This window comes from Perca flavescens, chromosome 12 (genome assembly GCF_004354835.1).
Source record: "Perca flavescens isolate YP-PL-M2 chromosome 12, PFLA_1.0, whole genome shotgun sequence".
In the NCBI taxonomy this organism is placed as follows: Eukaryota; Metazoa; Chordata; class Actinopteri; order Perciformes; family Percidae; genus Perca; species Perca flavescens.
Window position 1 is genome coordinate 11,835,183 of NC_041342.1, and position 14,777 is coordinate 11,849,959.

The following is a 14,777-nucleotide window of genomic DNA, read 5'->3' on the forward strand; positions in this document are numbered from 1 at the left end:
TGGCGTTAGTGCTCTTTTTGTACCATACTTTTATTGAATGAAATATTAAGCTTCGCTCCTACGAAAAAGGTGTTTTTTTTGTAACATTACACACAAAGCTAACTGGCTATAGTTAGCCTGTACGTATGCTAGCGGGATTAGCCAACGTTGCGTAGCCAGCCAGCAACTTCGGCAATCGGCAGTAGTTTCGGCAAGCTAACCACGACAGTATGTTGCCCACAATCAACCTCTGCTGTTAAAAGCAGTCAATATGCAGTGATGTTTTGAAATGGAGACACATGGATGTGTTAGCTCGCCGAAGCTGCTTGCTGGCTATGCAACGTTAGCTAATGTCCGCTAACATACGTACAGGCTAACTATAGCCAGTTACCTTTGTGTGTAACTAACAAAAACCATTTCGTGGGAGCGAAGTTTAACGTTTCATTCAATAGAGTTATGGTACAAAAGGAGCACTAACGCCACAAGTCTTATGTTGACAACGTGGACGCAGATATAGGAAACTCCGAAGGCAGTTGTAATATTTACCTAGCCGGCTATGCTAACGCTGTTGCGCTAACGTTAGCGAAACGTCGGCGTAGCGTTAGCTAGCTGTCTAAACTTGTGAAAAGCTGAACAGCATCCCCATCCAAGTAATAAATAAACACCAGGCAAATATGTTGTTACTGGAGCTAGTAGGCTACCATCAAAACATGAGATATCTAATCATGATATCAATCATATCTATGTGTTTACAACCATCGGGGGATTTCACAGGTGGGACTGGCAAGTTAGCACATAGCTAGCATGATGCCTTGTATTTTTAGTTTACCGGTACTTAGCTGAACTAACGACATGATCACCGTCACTAGATATAAATAAAACATTGACTTTCACTTGGTGCTATTCACGGACAGTAAAAAACCCTCTTCCTCATCCCAGTCAGTCACCATAGTTCTAGTAGGCTGATACACGTCTCCCCAACGTGACGTCATCACCGAATTGCGGGGGAAAAAAATAATACCAAAAACGACAAAAACTGGCCTTTAACACTATTTGGAGACATTTTTAACAATGATATACATATATTGAGTGCTATATGTACCTATTAATCAACAGTGGTGGTTAACCTGCAACATGGGCTTTAAAATGTTCTCAGAAACATGTTTCAGTGAACTATTTTAGTACAATATGAGATCGTATTCTGAACGGCCGCCATGACGGTCTGGCTTTGAATTTCCGGAGAAAACAAACCCATGTGACGCGTTTGTCCAATCAGCTGCCAGTTTTCATTTCCTGGGCAACAATACAGATTAGCGCCGCCTGCTGTTATAGAGATGTCAACGGTCGGCCATCGGCTATATGTGTAAGCAGCTTTAGACAGTGTATTGAGTCGACGGCAGTGACAGGATCAAAGAAAACTAAAAAAAATTGTCACCAACAGATAAGTTATCTTCTTATTTAATGTGGGCAAAAGCCAAACGCTTTTCAGCCAGAAGCCATCATCAGTGTTCACGATTTCTTACTAAATAGGAAGGTTACTAGGTTACTAAAATAATAACGCAAGAAGCATGAAACCTGTTTTACTCAAGGTTACCTCTGTGAGGGCCAGCACTCAAAACAAAACTCCTCTTTGGCTGATGGACTGTCAGCTCCGCTGGGGAAATGTCTGCACATGCTGCAGAAAAGCTAGTCCTTATTTACACTGTATTCTATCCAAGAAAAACGGTCCATACCACTTTAATTGAAGCCAATGTTGTCGCAGTAACTTTTAACAGTACATGCTTAACACATCCATGGTACATTGTCTAAAAAGCCATCTAGTTAACTTTAGGCTGCTGAAGGAGGCTTCCTAATTGTTTGATCCCTATTCTATGGTTTAAACAGTTTAATTTCAATCACAAGAGAAGACACATTAAACACACACAACTAGATCTGTTACTATTTTTTTTTTTTTTTTTTTCATACATTTGAATATTTTTCATAACAAAACGTATTTTGATCAAACTTGGCTGGATGGGCCAGTGAGCCCGTTAGTGATTACGCGCCTGGGCCAGCAGATGTAAACGGGAATCACCTGTTCCAATAGTCGAGCACCCTACAGACTGCCTTTGATACAGCAATGCACGACTCTGTGTGTGTGTGTGTGTGTGTGTGTGTGTGTGTGTGTGTGTGTGTGTGTGTGTGTGTGTGTGTGTGTGTGTGTGTGTATGTGTGTTTGTGTGTGTTGGCAGAGGCAGTAGCAACAAGGCTGCTGGCTTTGTGGCTTCAACAGTGGCGGCTCTTTTTGAACGTGGGCCCGACTCTGTGCCTACGGCAAGCTGCGACAGGAACAGCCGCTCATCTCTCCTGTCAACACAGCTTGTGTTTGCCAGCAATCTATTTAGCAGTGCTGTTTGTGTGTGTGTGTGTGTGTGTGTGTGTCTGCTGAATAAAAGAGTGTACATTTTTTCTCTTTATTCTAGGAAAGCGAGAAGCGAAGGACACACAACACACGCCCCTCGCTTTATGCGGCAATGACCCGACGTGTACATAGACACAAATGTCACGGGGTGGGGATCTCTTTGAAGACATTCAGACAACAGGCAAAGTACAGGTGGCTTTGAGAAATGTAAGAGCAATTCATATGTAAGGATTTGGGCCTGTCAGGAGGGAGGGGGGTTGTGGGTGCTGTTATGAGTTTAGGAATGTGGGAAGTTGCTTACATTAAAAGGTCACCAACTCAAACCTGCAGCAGTTAGGATGGACAGTTCTCCACCCTTGTTACTACTGCAGAGGAGCTGCAGAGAGACTGTGATGAAGACTTTGTTTGTGGGTATGAATACTAAACTGTGCAACAAGAATACAAGGGGAGTTTTAACAAGAAGCCTTATCTAGTTGAATAAAAGGTTAAAACGGGCTGCCTCTAGCTCACCCAGAGTGGTCAGTCCTGGCTGAGTCCTTTGCAGCGGCGCGGGTTCGAAGCCGACCTGCTGCCCTTTGCTACAGGTCGTCATCCCCCCATCTCTCTCCCCCTTTCCTGTCTATCCACTGTCACTATATAATAAAAAGGGAAAAGCCCCCAAAAAACAATCTTAAAAAATAAAGGTTAAAACACACTTGTTAATTATGAGCAACAGTCAAAATGGTCATCAAAGACCCTAGTGCAGAAGTAGTACTCAAAGCAAACAGCCTTCAAGGGAACAGGATGTGGCTTCCACTGCCGACTGACTGCTAACCTCTACGCCAGTGGCATTTGACCGCTACAGAACAGGAAGCTGCAGAGTGCTCCTACACAACGTACTCGCTCACCCACAGACACAGACCCACACGGGTTTGTGGCACTATCTTTGTGGGGACCCGTCATTGACATAATGCAGTCCCTAGCCCCTTACCCTCACAACTAAATGCCTAACCCTAACCTAATTCTATCCGTAATCCTACAACCAAGTCTCAACCCTCAAACAGCCCTTTAAACTTGTGCGGTCCAGCATTCTGGCCCCACAAAGCTGTCGGGAGCCCACGAATACACACACACACACACACACACACACACACACACACACACACACACACACACACACACACACACACACACACACACACACACACACACACACACACACACACACACACACACACACACACACACACACACACACACACACACACACACACACACACACACACACACACACACACACACGGGCTGTTGCTGAGCAGTGGTCCGAGAGGAAAATGCAGTTTCCCTTCTCCTGCGACAGCTTTATGGTTAAAACTGGTCCAGATTATTAGATTTGAGTGTGTGCACACAAGGTTTCGTGCTCCAACAAAGCACCTGTTAAAACAACCTTGAACTGGGAGAGTTAAGGGTGGGCAATGGAAGGAGATGTACTGTAGCGAGAACTACATCGTTCAGTCAGAAGAAAGCAAACCGAGATGTTACACCTCACTTGTGTTGACATTGGTTTCCATCCAAATTTAGCGCAAGAGAAAATGTGAATTAGTGCACGTTTTGTCTCATTATATGTTGTTATACGTTATAGACATCTTGGAGATTTCTGGGAGTAATGCCATTATCTGTTCTTATGACAACATAGAAAAGGCCCCTTACATTGCTTTGCTTCCCAATTGTTAGTGATGCATTAACGGTACAACCTTTTGCATCAATGAGAGTAGACTAATACCATAAAAGCATTTTGTTTCTCTATGTCATTGTTGTCAGTTACAACAGAAGCTTTGCAAAGGCTTTGTGTATTTGTCTTGTAATTTCCCAGCTGTAGGAAAATCACAAATATACAAACCACCACCTAAGGAGCTTAAAGCGCAGGATTAGAGCGAGACAATGTCAGAGGGTGAAGAGAAGACCTACTACTACCAAGGCGAGTGAGGGATCAAACAGATGGAAAAAGTGATGTGGACCGAGCCAAGCAAAAGTAAAGAGTAACGAGAAAATGAGTGCTAAAATGGAAAGTGTACAGCATTCTGAAAATGCAAAAACATTTGCTCAAAACATCTAGGCGCAAATAACGTTGTGTACAGATTGATGGGCTTAGAGGTGATGGGAGGCTTAAATTAGGCAGGGCATAAACACGACGACGTGCATCCTTTTCCAGTTGCAGAAAACTGGGGAAAAAAATAAACCATTGCACTTAACGACACAAACGTGTGTAAATGCCTAAATGAGAAACAGCTTGGTTTGGAGCCTGGACTTACCCAGCCTTTGCGATTATGGTTTTCTGTGTGGTTTGGTTTCAGCGTGGCCAGTGAAACTTAAACTCACCTTCAAACTAAAAATCTTTCTATGCCTTATATGAAGCAGACGGCTTAGTTTACAGCTTCCCCGGAGGGACGGAGTGAGAAGTGTAGAAATGTGGAGCACTGAACAGAACCGTAATATGAGAGGATAGGACACAACAGTTTCACATCTGCTGGGTTACTGCAGGTGGCTTTAAAGCCCTTCAGTGTAAACAAACACAAACAAACCTCAGCTTTCGGTCGGCCACGAGTAGCAAAGCCAGACAATTTTGTCACCAGATACAGTCAAGGGTCTGATTTCAAAGTTTGGACCTATTCTTGTGTGTTCTCCAGAGTGGTCTCATAACACGGCTGGACTGACACAGATGTCCGTCCTTCCTTCCTTGACAGGCAGCCATCATACGATTTGGCTCGATGTGGCTGCCTGAGGATGTTGTTGCGTTTGTGGTTAAGGAGAGAGGATGAGTCGATGACTCAAGCCAAGTTGAGTGGATTCCGAAATTTAGAAAGAGAAACGGCAGCCCCGAACTGCTAACGATCACAATTAAAGGGTTGTTCTGGAGGTCATTAGCACTGTGTACATGTTTTAGACCTTTGGGTTTACAAGTTGCACCATCTCACCACATAAGTGCTTCACAGAAGAGGAACCATTTCAGAAAGAATGTTGGAGAGGAGAGAGGTTTTCCCAAGCCGCTGGTAAATGCGGAGATGCACGGCAGGAGGATTACAGTTTCTAAAATCCTAGAGTTCAAAATCTGGACTGCTTTGGTTATTTTATTGCCTTTTTTGTTAGCCAGGAATCTGACACATTCGCCAATTTGCTGCTCTTGACACATACCAAGACCTCTGCCCTCATTGAGGTCATGGTGGTTTCTCTTGTCCTGGCCTCTCTTAAGGTTATCAAGTGTGTGAAAGCTTCGTCTCCACACTCCCATGACGGCCAACGTTAAAACAGTACCAACTTGACAGCGCTGTGACCCTAAAGACTTGTATGTGCAACATGGTCTCACTAGCAGGGCCGGCTGGTATCCCACTAAAAAAACTAATGACTCTGTAGTGACCTATTCTGAGTCAGTTCTCCTTAAACTTGCATTAATACACAAATGCTGTCTCGCATTAATTGCATGATTGACCATAGTTACGATTACAATTAATCGCATATCAATCACACATTTTTTTTATCTGTTATAAATGTACTTTAAAGTGCCCATATTATCAGGTTCAAGGTATCAGGTTTAATTTTCCAAAAACACCAATTTTTGTCTTTTCACCCTGTGTCAGGTCTCTGTTTTAGCTACAGAGTGAGACCTCTCAACTTCTGTAACATCTTTTCGGCCTGTACGAGGAAGGATTAACCGGGAGACTTCTTCTAAACGAGGGCACACTTCTAACTTTGCGTGGAATACCTGCAGAACAGGGACATGGAAGTAGTTCTATACAATTTATTTTGTAGATTAGGGTGAATTTGTGTGTGTTGTAGCAGTGTTTTGCCATTGAGAACGAGCTACATGCTACAACATGCTAGCGCTAGCATGCTAATGGTTAGCCCCCTAGGCCCCTCGTTTAGGCTAGTGACGTAGAAAGCCGTGCCGATTTTGACCAGTTCACCCGGAGACTGAAGGCAGGACACATTCAGAAACTCGTATCTCACTCAAAACAGCATGCATGTTTTTTTTTTCCAAATTTGTATGCGTGTGGAAGCACCAGACACAAAAGAACACCCCAAATCCCAGAAAAAGTGATTTTTTCATAATATGGGTACTTTAAAGGGATCTTTAACAAGTTTTTAATGCTCGCATCAACATGCTTAATGCAAATGTTTATTATTACAACAACCCAAAACAATGACAAATACGGTCTAGAATATTTTCCAGAATAACCTTTAAAAAGGTACTGGAGGTTAAAAAAAATAAATATGCTGGCAAACTCAAGCCCATCAAGCGCCAACAGATGGGCACATTTACCTGAATGGAATACTTTGTTATACTAAACAGTCCCTCCAGGATTTCGCGATGTTGCGATCGCAACAATTCATGTGAATTCAACCAATCACCATGAATTAGGTTTGACTCACAATTGTGACCAATAACCGGAGTTTCCCGCGACTGCAACCAATCACAGCAGTCCCACTTTGCGTCAGTGTGCGACTCTGAGAGCCACTGACCAAGCGGGAGTGAAAATGGGTTGACGTACGTCGCCAAATTAATTTCCTTGTTTCTGATATGAAGACCGATCCATAGGATAACTTAAAAAAAAAAAAAAAAAAAAAGGAACCCAGAGTACAGCTCTGAGTGTTAATCATTGCAGGGTAGATAGGTGACTCATTTTTGAAACGTTAAGCTCATGGTAATCAGTGACATCCGGACCCTATGTTAGTCACTTGGATCATGTTCAAAATCCATGTTTACAAGTATGTAAATGTTTATGAATGCATGTATGCATGCTACTTTGGGCTTCTGCACAGATGTTTGGGCTTAAAAACAAGCCATATAGCAGTTATTTCGGTCCCACGATGCACCCTCAGTGATAGAGTTACATAAACTTTTGGGGCTGAAATTACATGTCTATAAACTGAAAGCCCTGACCGTTACGCAGAGATTAACAATAGGAAATGCTTCGCCGCATTATTCTAGCAGGAAGGAGAGCATTTGGGTATTTGAGATGTGAAGCAAATGGCTATTTTGGTAATTCGTTGCTCAATTGCTGGCACTGCCTAAGAGATGTGCAATGTTTTTAAAATGTTTTTAAAATATTTTAGCGGCCCAGTGGTTGTATTTCTATTAAAGGAGAAGTGCTCTCTTCCTGAAATTGTCTCCATCCATCATGCATCTCTCTGGCCTGTAGAGAGCAGGGAAAGCTCCTGTAAACAAACAGGAGAGATAGAACACCGGCACTCCTACCTTGGAACCCCGTGTTTACCACCGGCTGTATATCCTTCACTGGCTCTGTTTGAAAATATCCCCGCATATACAAACAACTGCGGCTGTGTGTCCATGAAGCATGAGTGCGCGCTGTGCATGAGGGCAAAAATCGAAAACTACACAAATAGGAAGAGAGGGGAAAAAAAAAAAAGAGAGAATATCGACAATTGTGGAAATTGTGTTTGAGCGCATTTGTAAACAGAAAGTAACCGGGCAATCAACCAGACGGCTGCGTATGTGGGGTCGGACTTTACAGCAGAGTGACAAAGTTGAGTCGTAATCACGTAGACATGTGGTAATGAGGGATTAGGGAGACTGGGAGCCTTGGGATGCTGCGGTACTGTAATCGCATATGTAGTCAAGGGGCTTCGCCAAGCTAAAATACGAGACGCATTCAGAGAGAGACAGAGAGAGAGAGAGAGAGAGAGAGAGAGAGAGAGAGAGAGAGAGAGAGCTGCGTCTGCAAGCCAGGACCAAGGTCAAGTTTGCAAATCTGGACTTGTGTGTGTGGGTGTTTGTGAGAGTGTACAAAACACTAAATAACAGATTGGGAAATTGCCTCGCTATTTTGTATTCGGTTCAGCCATCCAAAGCTGCGCTGTAGGCATTTGAAAAGCCCACTATAGCGGAGGATAGTCGAGCACTCTTGCAACTCAGGATGAGTCACTTGCGGCTGCACAACAACTGTGCACCACCCACTAACCTTTTAAAGAAAAAGAAAAAAAAACACACTTTCTTTCATAACCGCAGAAAGAGAGTGAAAAAGGTTTTGCATCCCTTGCGGCTGTGAGTGCGCAGGTCACACAAAGAAATCCCCTGCTGGACCAAGAGACGTAGAAAGCTCAGGACAGCTCTCCTAAGTTGCATGACATGTCCCTCTGGGATGGACTAAATGGATATCAAGCAAAGGGAGGGATGCTTGCTGCTGCTCCTTGGTTAGGATTTCCTGCTGCATATTCTTAAGTATGAACCAAGTTACCCTTATTGATTTATATACATATTGTGTGGTAATGTGGAAAGAAAATAGTAATGAGCTAGTGTCTTTGGAAATGTATCCAGAAGTGTTCACAGAACGAACACACACACACACACACACACACACACACACACACACACACACACACACACACACACACACACACACACACACACACACACACACACACACACACACACACACACACACACACACACACACACACTAACCTTAACCATCACAACTAAATGAATGCCTAACCTTATTCCTCACCCTAACCTAAACATAACCTAAGTCTAACCCTAAAACCAAGTCTTAACCCTCAAACAGCCCTTTAAAGTTGTGGGGTCCAGCATTTTGGCCCTACAAAACTGTCCAGACCACACAAGTACACTGTATTCCCAGTTTTTGGACCCCACAAATATAGTTAAACAAGAAAACTCAACGCACTCTCTTGTTTGCACTGCTTGTGCTGGCTGTGAGTCCGATACAGTGGAGTTAGCATAACAGTCTTTTAACACAACTTCAGTTCTTTTTTTTAAAAGAAAGATCATTTTAGCAATCATCTCTGCTTTTATGCTACTTATGTTCAAAAATCTACACGCCTGTCCTTGTATCTTTGTGCATTCTTCTGAAGTGCTCATTTGTAATCAGCAAGTAACTCACAACAGTAACCGGGAGGATGTGTATAATAACAAGCACTTGAATCAGCACATAAATGCTATGTTAAGTTAGTTAATCTAAATGTCCATTTCAATTCCCCAGGCACCTGCTACCTATTGCATCTGTAACTATAACAAAAATAAGGAAGGAGACATAGGGTAGTTCATAAACCATCTAGACACACCAACTTAAACTCGTACTCCGATAAGAGTCTAACGGCACAATAACGGGCCTGAGAAAAAGCAACAGAGCCCATCACACCCAACAGGCCCAGAACAGTTTAAACTGACCAACACTGCAAGGCTAAAAAAGGTTTGTGGGACATGTGTGCAATGTTTGTCTATGTATTTTTGTCTGATTGTTCTGAGCTTCTGCTGATCTACAATGCTGTACCACAAAGGAATCCAAATTATCCCTAATGTCATGCAATGTGGACAAAATTGCACAGAAAAAATTGACATAGTGTGATATACTGTATTTATAAAGACTAAATCAACTTAAATCAACTATTGCAGAAAAAAAGACTTGCGCAAGATCTTTGCACATCTGTCAGTTCTCTTCCTTCATATTATCATCAAAGCTCCAACCACACAACACAGATTTTTTTTTTTTTGTTCCCTGATTGTTAACCCATGAGAAACATTCTTCCTTCCTCGGCAGATCAAAGAGGGCTGAGTCGGACGCCAAGGGCCAGATCAATTATCCCGAGCAGCCATTTCCACTGTCCTCTCCTTCTGACACACCAGAAAAATCTGGGCCCTATCAAAGGCTAAAGGGGCCATCAGCCAGCCAAGCGAGCCATTTTCCTCCATTTTACTTTACTATTACCTTCCACTGCTCATTTTCTTTTCCCCAGCTATTATCCCTTTCCCCTATTTCACATTATCCCTTCCATCTCGCTTTCCTTTATTCTCTCAACCGTTAATCCAACTTCACACCATTGCTTAGCTTCAGCTTGACATTGTATGTCCTTTTCATCCCCTATTATAACGCTATTGTCCTTTCCTCTTTATTTTGTCCCCCTTCCCTTACTCACAGGAATTTTGACAAATGTCACCTTGTAAAAACTCCAGCTGACAGCCACTCCCTCAAAGTCACAAAGCTGTGCTGGTATAATAGAGCAGGTTTCCCCAATTCTGGTTTGCCATATTAGATAGGAGCATCCCTCTCAAAGAATGAAGTTAAAATAAGAAAAGAAAGAAAGAAAAAAGGAGTCTAGCAATTCTGTCTGTGTACAACCTTTCAGGATTTGTACCAGGGTTTGGGCACTGTAGTGGTTATGACCATATCCGTGACTATGTAACTACATGGAAACACGATAAATGAGGTCTGTGGCTTGCACAGTGATAGCCTTACTGAAGGCTAGCTGAAGTCCCGTGGGAATTCAGTTGTAGCAGGAAAAGGTAAACAGCAGTGTGTAGATCGGAGTGTAGTGTGTGAAGAGTGAAGAGCGGAGGTGTTCACAAGGGAAGAAGTTTGGAGTAATGCGACTATGGAGAATATAGAAGATATTGAACACATGGAAGAGGCTTTTGAGTTTGATGGCCGTCCTTATTTATTCGAACCCGAGTATACAGACGAAGAACTAGCCTCACAAGAGCTGGAAAGAACCAGACAGACAGCGGGGCAACAGGCAGACAAACCGCAAGCTACAGCTAGCCTTCAGTAATGCTATTACTGTGCAAGCCACAGACATTTATCGCGTTTCCATGTAGTTACATAGTCATAACCACTACAGTGCTCAATTACCTATTTTTGAGGGGGAAATAAACTAAAAATGTTTCCCCGCAAAGGCATGACCTGTCCTCCGGAGGACATCCACCAGACCAGCGGGTTGTATGTCTTCTGGTAGCTGTGCAAAGAGAAATCTCAAACCTTTCCCAATCTTCCAGAGAGGGAGAGTGTAGGTATATGTAAGGAGATAACATGGGCACAGGCTAATTATTGATAACTAAAATGCTAGTTAACATTAGTAATTAAACTTAAACAGCTAATGTGAGTTGAAACTGCCTGCGAGCTTCTCTTGTACTATACGGTAATTTGTCTACTATGCGACAGTAAGTTGCGTGGTTATGACACAATCGTTAGCCTATTTTTACTAAATTTTACTATGTTTACAAATTGACATGTTAGTTCTAACTTTGAACCATCATGTTGCTTTTTAAGCTCCTCCTTTTTCTGCTTGTGGAGAGCTACGTGGACACATGAAACTACATTGATGAGGACCGGCGAGTTAAATCGGCCGTCCGAGAGTAAACCAGGCAGACACACAGCTGACAACCTGCAGGTGGAGGCGCTGGAGACATGCACACCGCGGGCCGCTGTGGACTTGTCAGATCCGCAAGCGGTTTCAGGAAAGTGGCCGCCATGTGTCCGACTATGCACACATCATCAACACCGGTACAAGCCTACAACTGTCGGCGGACACGGAGTGCGCAAAGTGTGTCACGAGCCTCCCGGGTGAACTGAGACTTGACATTTGATTTCATTGTGCTTTATTTTGGAAGGCTGGCTGCCAAAAATCGGCACTTACTAGCTAATTAATTAGCCTGAGTTAAACGCTAGCTATCAGTAAACAGAAGGTAGCGGCTGGTGTTTGGTGTGTGCGCCAGTGTCTGTGTCGCCCACGCATTTGGCGACTGTTCATTTTGGACCCTGCACACATGGTAGAATGTTTTTTCCTGCATCTTTCGGTGTTGTGTGTTTATTAATATGTTCAAGATTTTCACTTTCATTCCTTAAATCGGTTTTGAAATATCCTTACCAGTTTCTCCTTGAAGACCATCTGTTTGAGCCACTTGAAATCCAGGGGTTTGAAAGCGGATAAAACAAAAAGTGAGTCTTTATCATATTTCTCGGGCTTCTGCATGGCTCCCTCTGGATAGGTAATCCTAATGGTGGTTTTGGTCCCCACGTCTTTGACATAACCACTCACTGGAGCTTCGTTCAACCTGCCAGCACAAAAGAAATGGCTCAGGGCGTTTTCACACCCATTGTTATGCTACCTGGCTAGCTAGCAGCTGTAATGTTACCCAGCATGCCGGTCGGCAGTGTCAATTTGTAAACGTGCAATTATTAGGGTTACAAATTGTTTATGTCAAATTGTTGTGCGCTATAGTGTTTTATCCTGTTGAAGAGAGTTAGTTGTGGGTTATTAATTGTTGTTATAAAGTTACTACCGTGACTGAGAAAGGTGCCCAGTTAACGGGGGTCTTGTTCTCAAAATCACTCGCCGTTTACCTCTGCTGGAGCGCTCGCCCTGGCAATGCACCGGTATTACGGCATATGACAAATTCATATAATTAGGGAAATTAATACCGGTATACGCTATGAACCGGTATACCGCCCAGCACTAGTTGAAAGCGTACCGAGACCACCTCATCAAGCAGGTCTCGGTACACTTGTTTGGCCCGCTTTTGATGCGCATCCCAGTGTGGGGAAAACCAACTCTAGTGCGTTTCAACCGAACTTAATGAGGCAGGTGTGAAAGGCCCCTTAGTGAACAAGAAAAGCCCACGGCACTGAAGTTAGGGACCTGGGATTTTATTTATTTATACTTCATCAACTGCTGAATAAGCCCTTTAATACAATGTTCTTTTAATTAGGATATATTCAATGTCACAAATGGTATTGTTTCCATCCTGTTGGTACCGGTTTGCCTTGTACATTATACACAATACTGTTGCTTGGAGGGACAAATTGCTCAGACATTCATATATTTATATATTTGACTATGCCGTCATCTTACCTCACTACGACATCGTAGTCATCTATACGGGGGCCCAGAGACTTGTTCAACAGGACTCCCCCGTTGCCCAGAATGATGCATCTTTTACAGCTGAGGCTGCAGGGCGGGAGGGACAGTTAGCAACACTTAAGTGATGGATAGATGAAACAGGACTTCCTGTTGATGTGTCCGAGCAGCGATAATTACCTGTCCAGCGCCGCTCCAAGCCCGTAATTCTTCGTGGCAGATAAAATGTTGTCTATGATTCTCTCTGCAGAGAAAAAAAAAAAAAAAAAAAAAAAAAGGACAATTATGATGTGACCGACACTGCACTTCTTACATGGAGCGTACTAAATGTAAATACTTGTTGGTAAAGTTTTTTTTTTTTTTTTTAGTTTGTGTTTTAATACACTGGTGGAGTAAACTGGATAAACCCAGCCCGATCTGCTGGCAATTTGATTTCGCCCTACAGCTCAGACTGGAAACCAAAATACTTAACTTTCACTTTGCAAAGCCTGCATATAGCATGATTCCTATCAAGTTCCGTCTTCCCCTCGAGCTTATAAAAGCCGAAATGTGCCCAAACTCTCGCCTTCAATGAGGATGGAGCAGGTTGAATAATTCTGTGAGGTTTGCCAATGTTCGCGCCGACTAAACTACTTCCGCTGCACTCGCTCTTCTTCTGATTATGACAAGAGTGCCCAGGCGTCAGTGTGAATTTGACGCAGCGCCATCTATGGGAATGGCGAGCTAAACTAATTTCAGGACAATAGTATACGCGCCATTACAAAAAAAAAAAAAAAAAAAAAAAAAACTTCTATGAATCGATTTTGAATAGGTAGAGCTTGAATCATGATACGAATGTTAATCTGTTTTTTTGCACACCCCTAGTGAAAAGGCAACCAGATGAACTGATAAACAATAAAATGGATTATTTACAGGATATCATGTGTGTGTTACCATATTATTATTTAATTTTTCTTTTTTTAAATATGAAGTTTATCTTCAATACCGGTATATCCCGACACCTTTAGAGTGCGCTCATATTGAAATATTTAAGAAAGCCGAGACTGAGAGAATTGCTCCTTTAAAAAGATTAAGAAACTGCCAAGGACGTCAACATACCACGAGAGCTATAGCAATCTAGGTGGTCTAAGACAGTTAGACACCTCTGTCCATTTTGTCAGTCACAGATAAGGAGTGAGCAATCAGCCCTCAGAAATACTGGTGATGGGATTACGCAGAGAAAAAAAACCTGTTGTGTTCTTAAGGAGTGAGTCTGCAAGAAACAGACATACAGCGCTCAGGATGGTATGCATGAGTATTTAGACACTCTCCCATAAAAGCACTCAGAGAGGAATGCCGTTTTCAAACAAGCACATTCTCCTGGTTCAGTGGGCGATGTCGAGCTCGTCTCCCTGCGTGGCCAGCCCCTGTCTGATCGCAGGGTGAGAAACAGGTATGTTTAGCCATAGCACACATTCCTGCCATGTTCTTCGGGGCATTCCGCTACGGTCATGCTTCCAGCATTAGATATTACAGAGATTTCTCTCTTTACCTGGCTATTTTAGGCCTCTAAAACTTGTAATTTATAAACATGATAGCCTAAATGAGCAGATTCCATTATAGTTGTTACTATCTTTGATCCACGTTACATTTGTAGTGACGCGGAAGCACCAAAGAAGGACTACTTGGGAGTTAGTGATGGCAGTTCAGCATTTCTTTATTTACATCCAACATGCAGTATTTTCCCTGAGTCCGTGGAAGACTCGGGTGC

General features: G+C 43.0%; 1 protein-coding gene across 6 annotated transcripts in view; it reads right to left on the reverse strand.

Annotated features, from left to right (window-relative positions):
• Positions 1-14,777, reverse strand: part of st3gal3b (ST3 beta-galactoside alpha-2,3-sialyltransferase 3b) — a 46,848-nt gene that overhangs the window by 10,112 nt on the left and 21,959 nt on the right. For all 6 annotated transcript variants that reach the window (XM_028594079.1, XM_028594078.1, XM_028594076.1 and 3 more), the window contains 3 exons: positions 13,208-13,271; positions 13,022-13,117; positions 12,038-12,224 (listed from right to left, as the gene is read on the reverse strand). In XM_028594079.1, the coding sequence (XP_028449880.1) occupies positions 12,038-12,224; positions 13,022-13,117; positions 13,208-13,271 (347 nt within the window). The remainder of the gene's footprint in view (positions 1-12,037; positions 12,225-13,021; positions 13,118-13,207; positions 13,272-14,777) is intronic.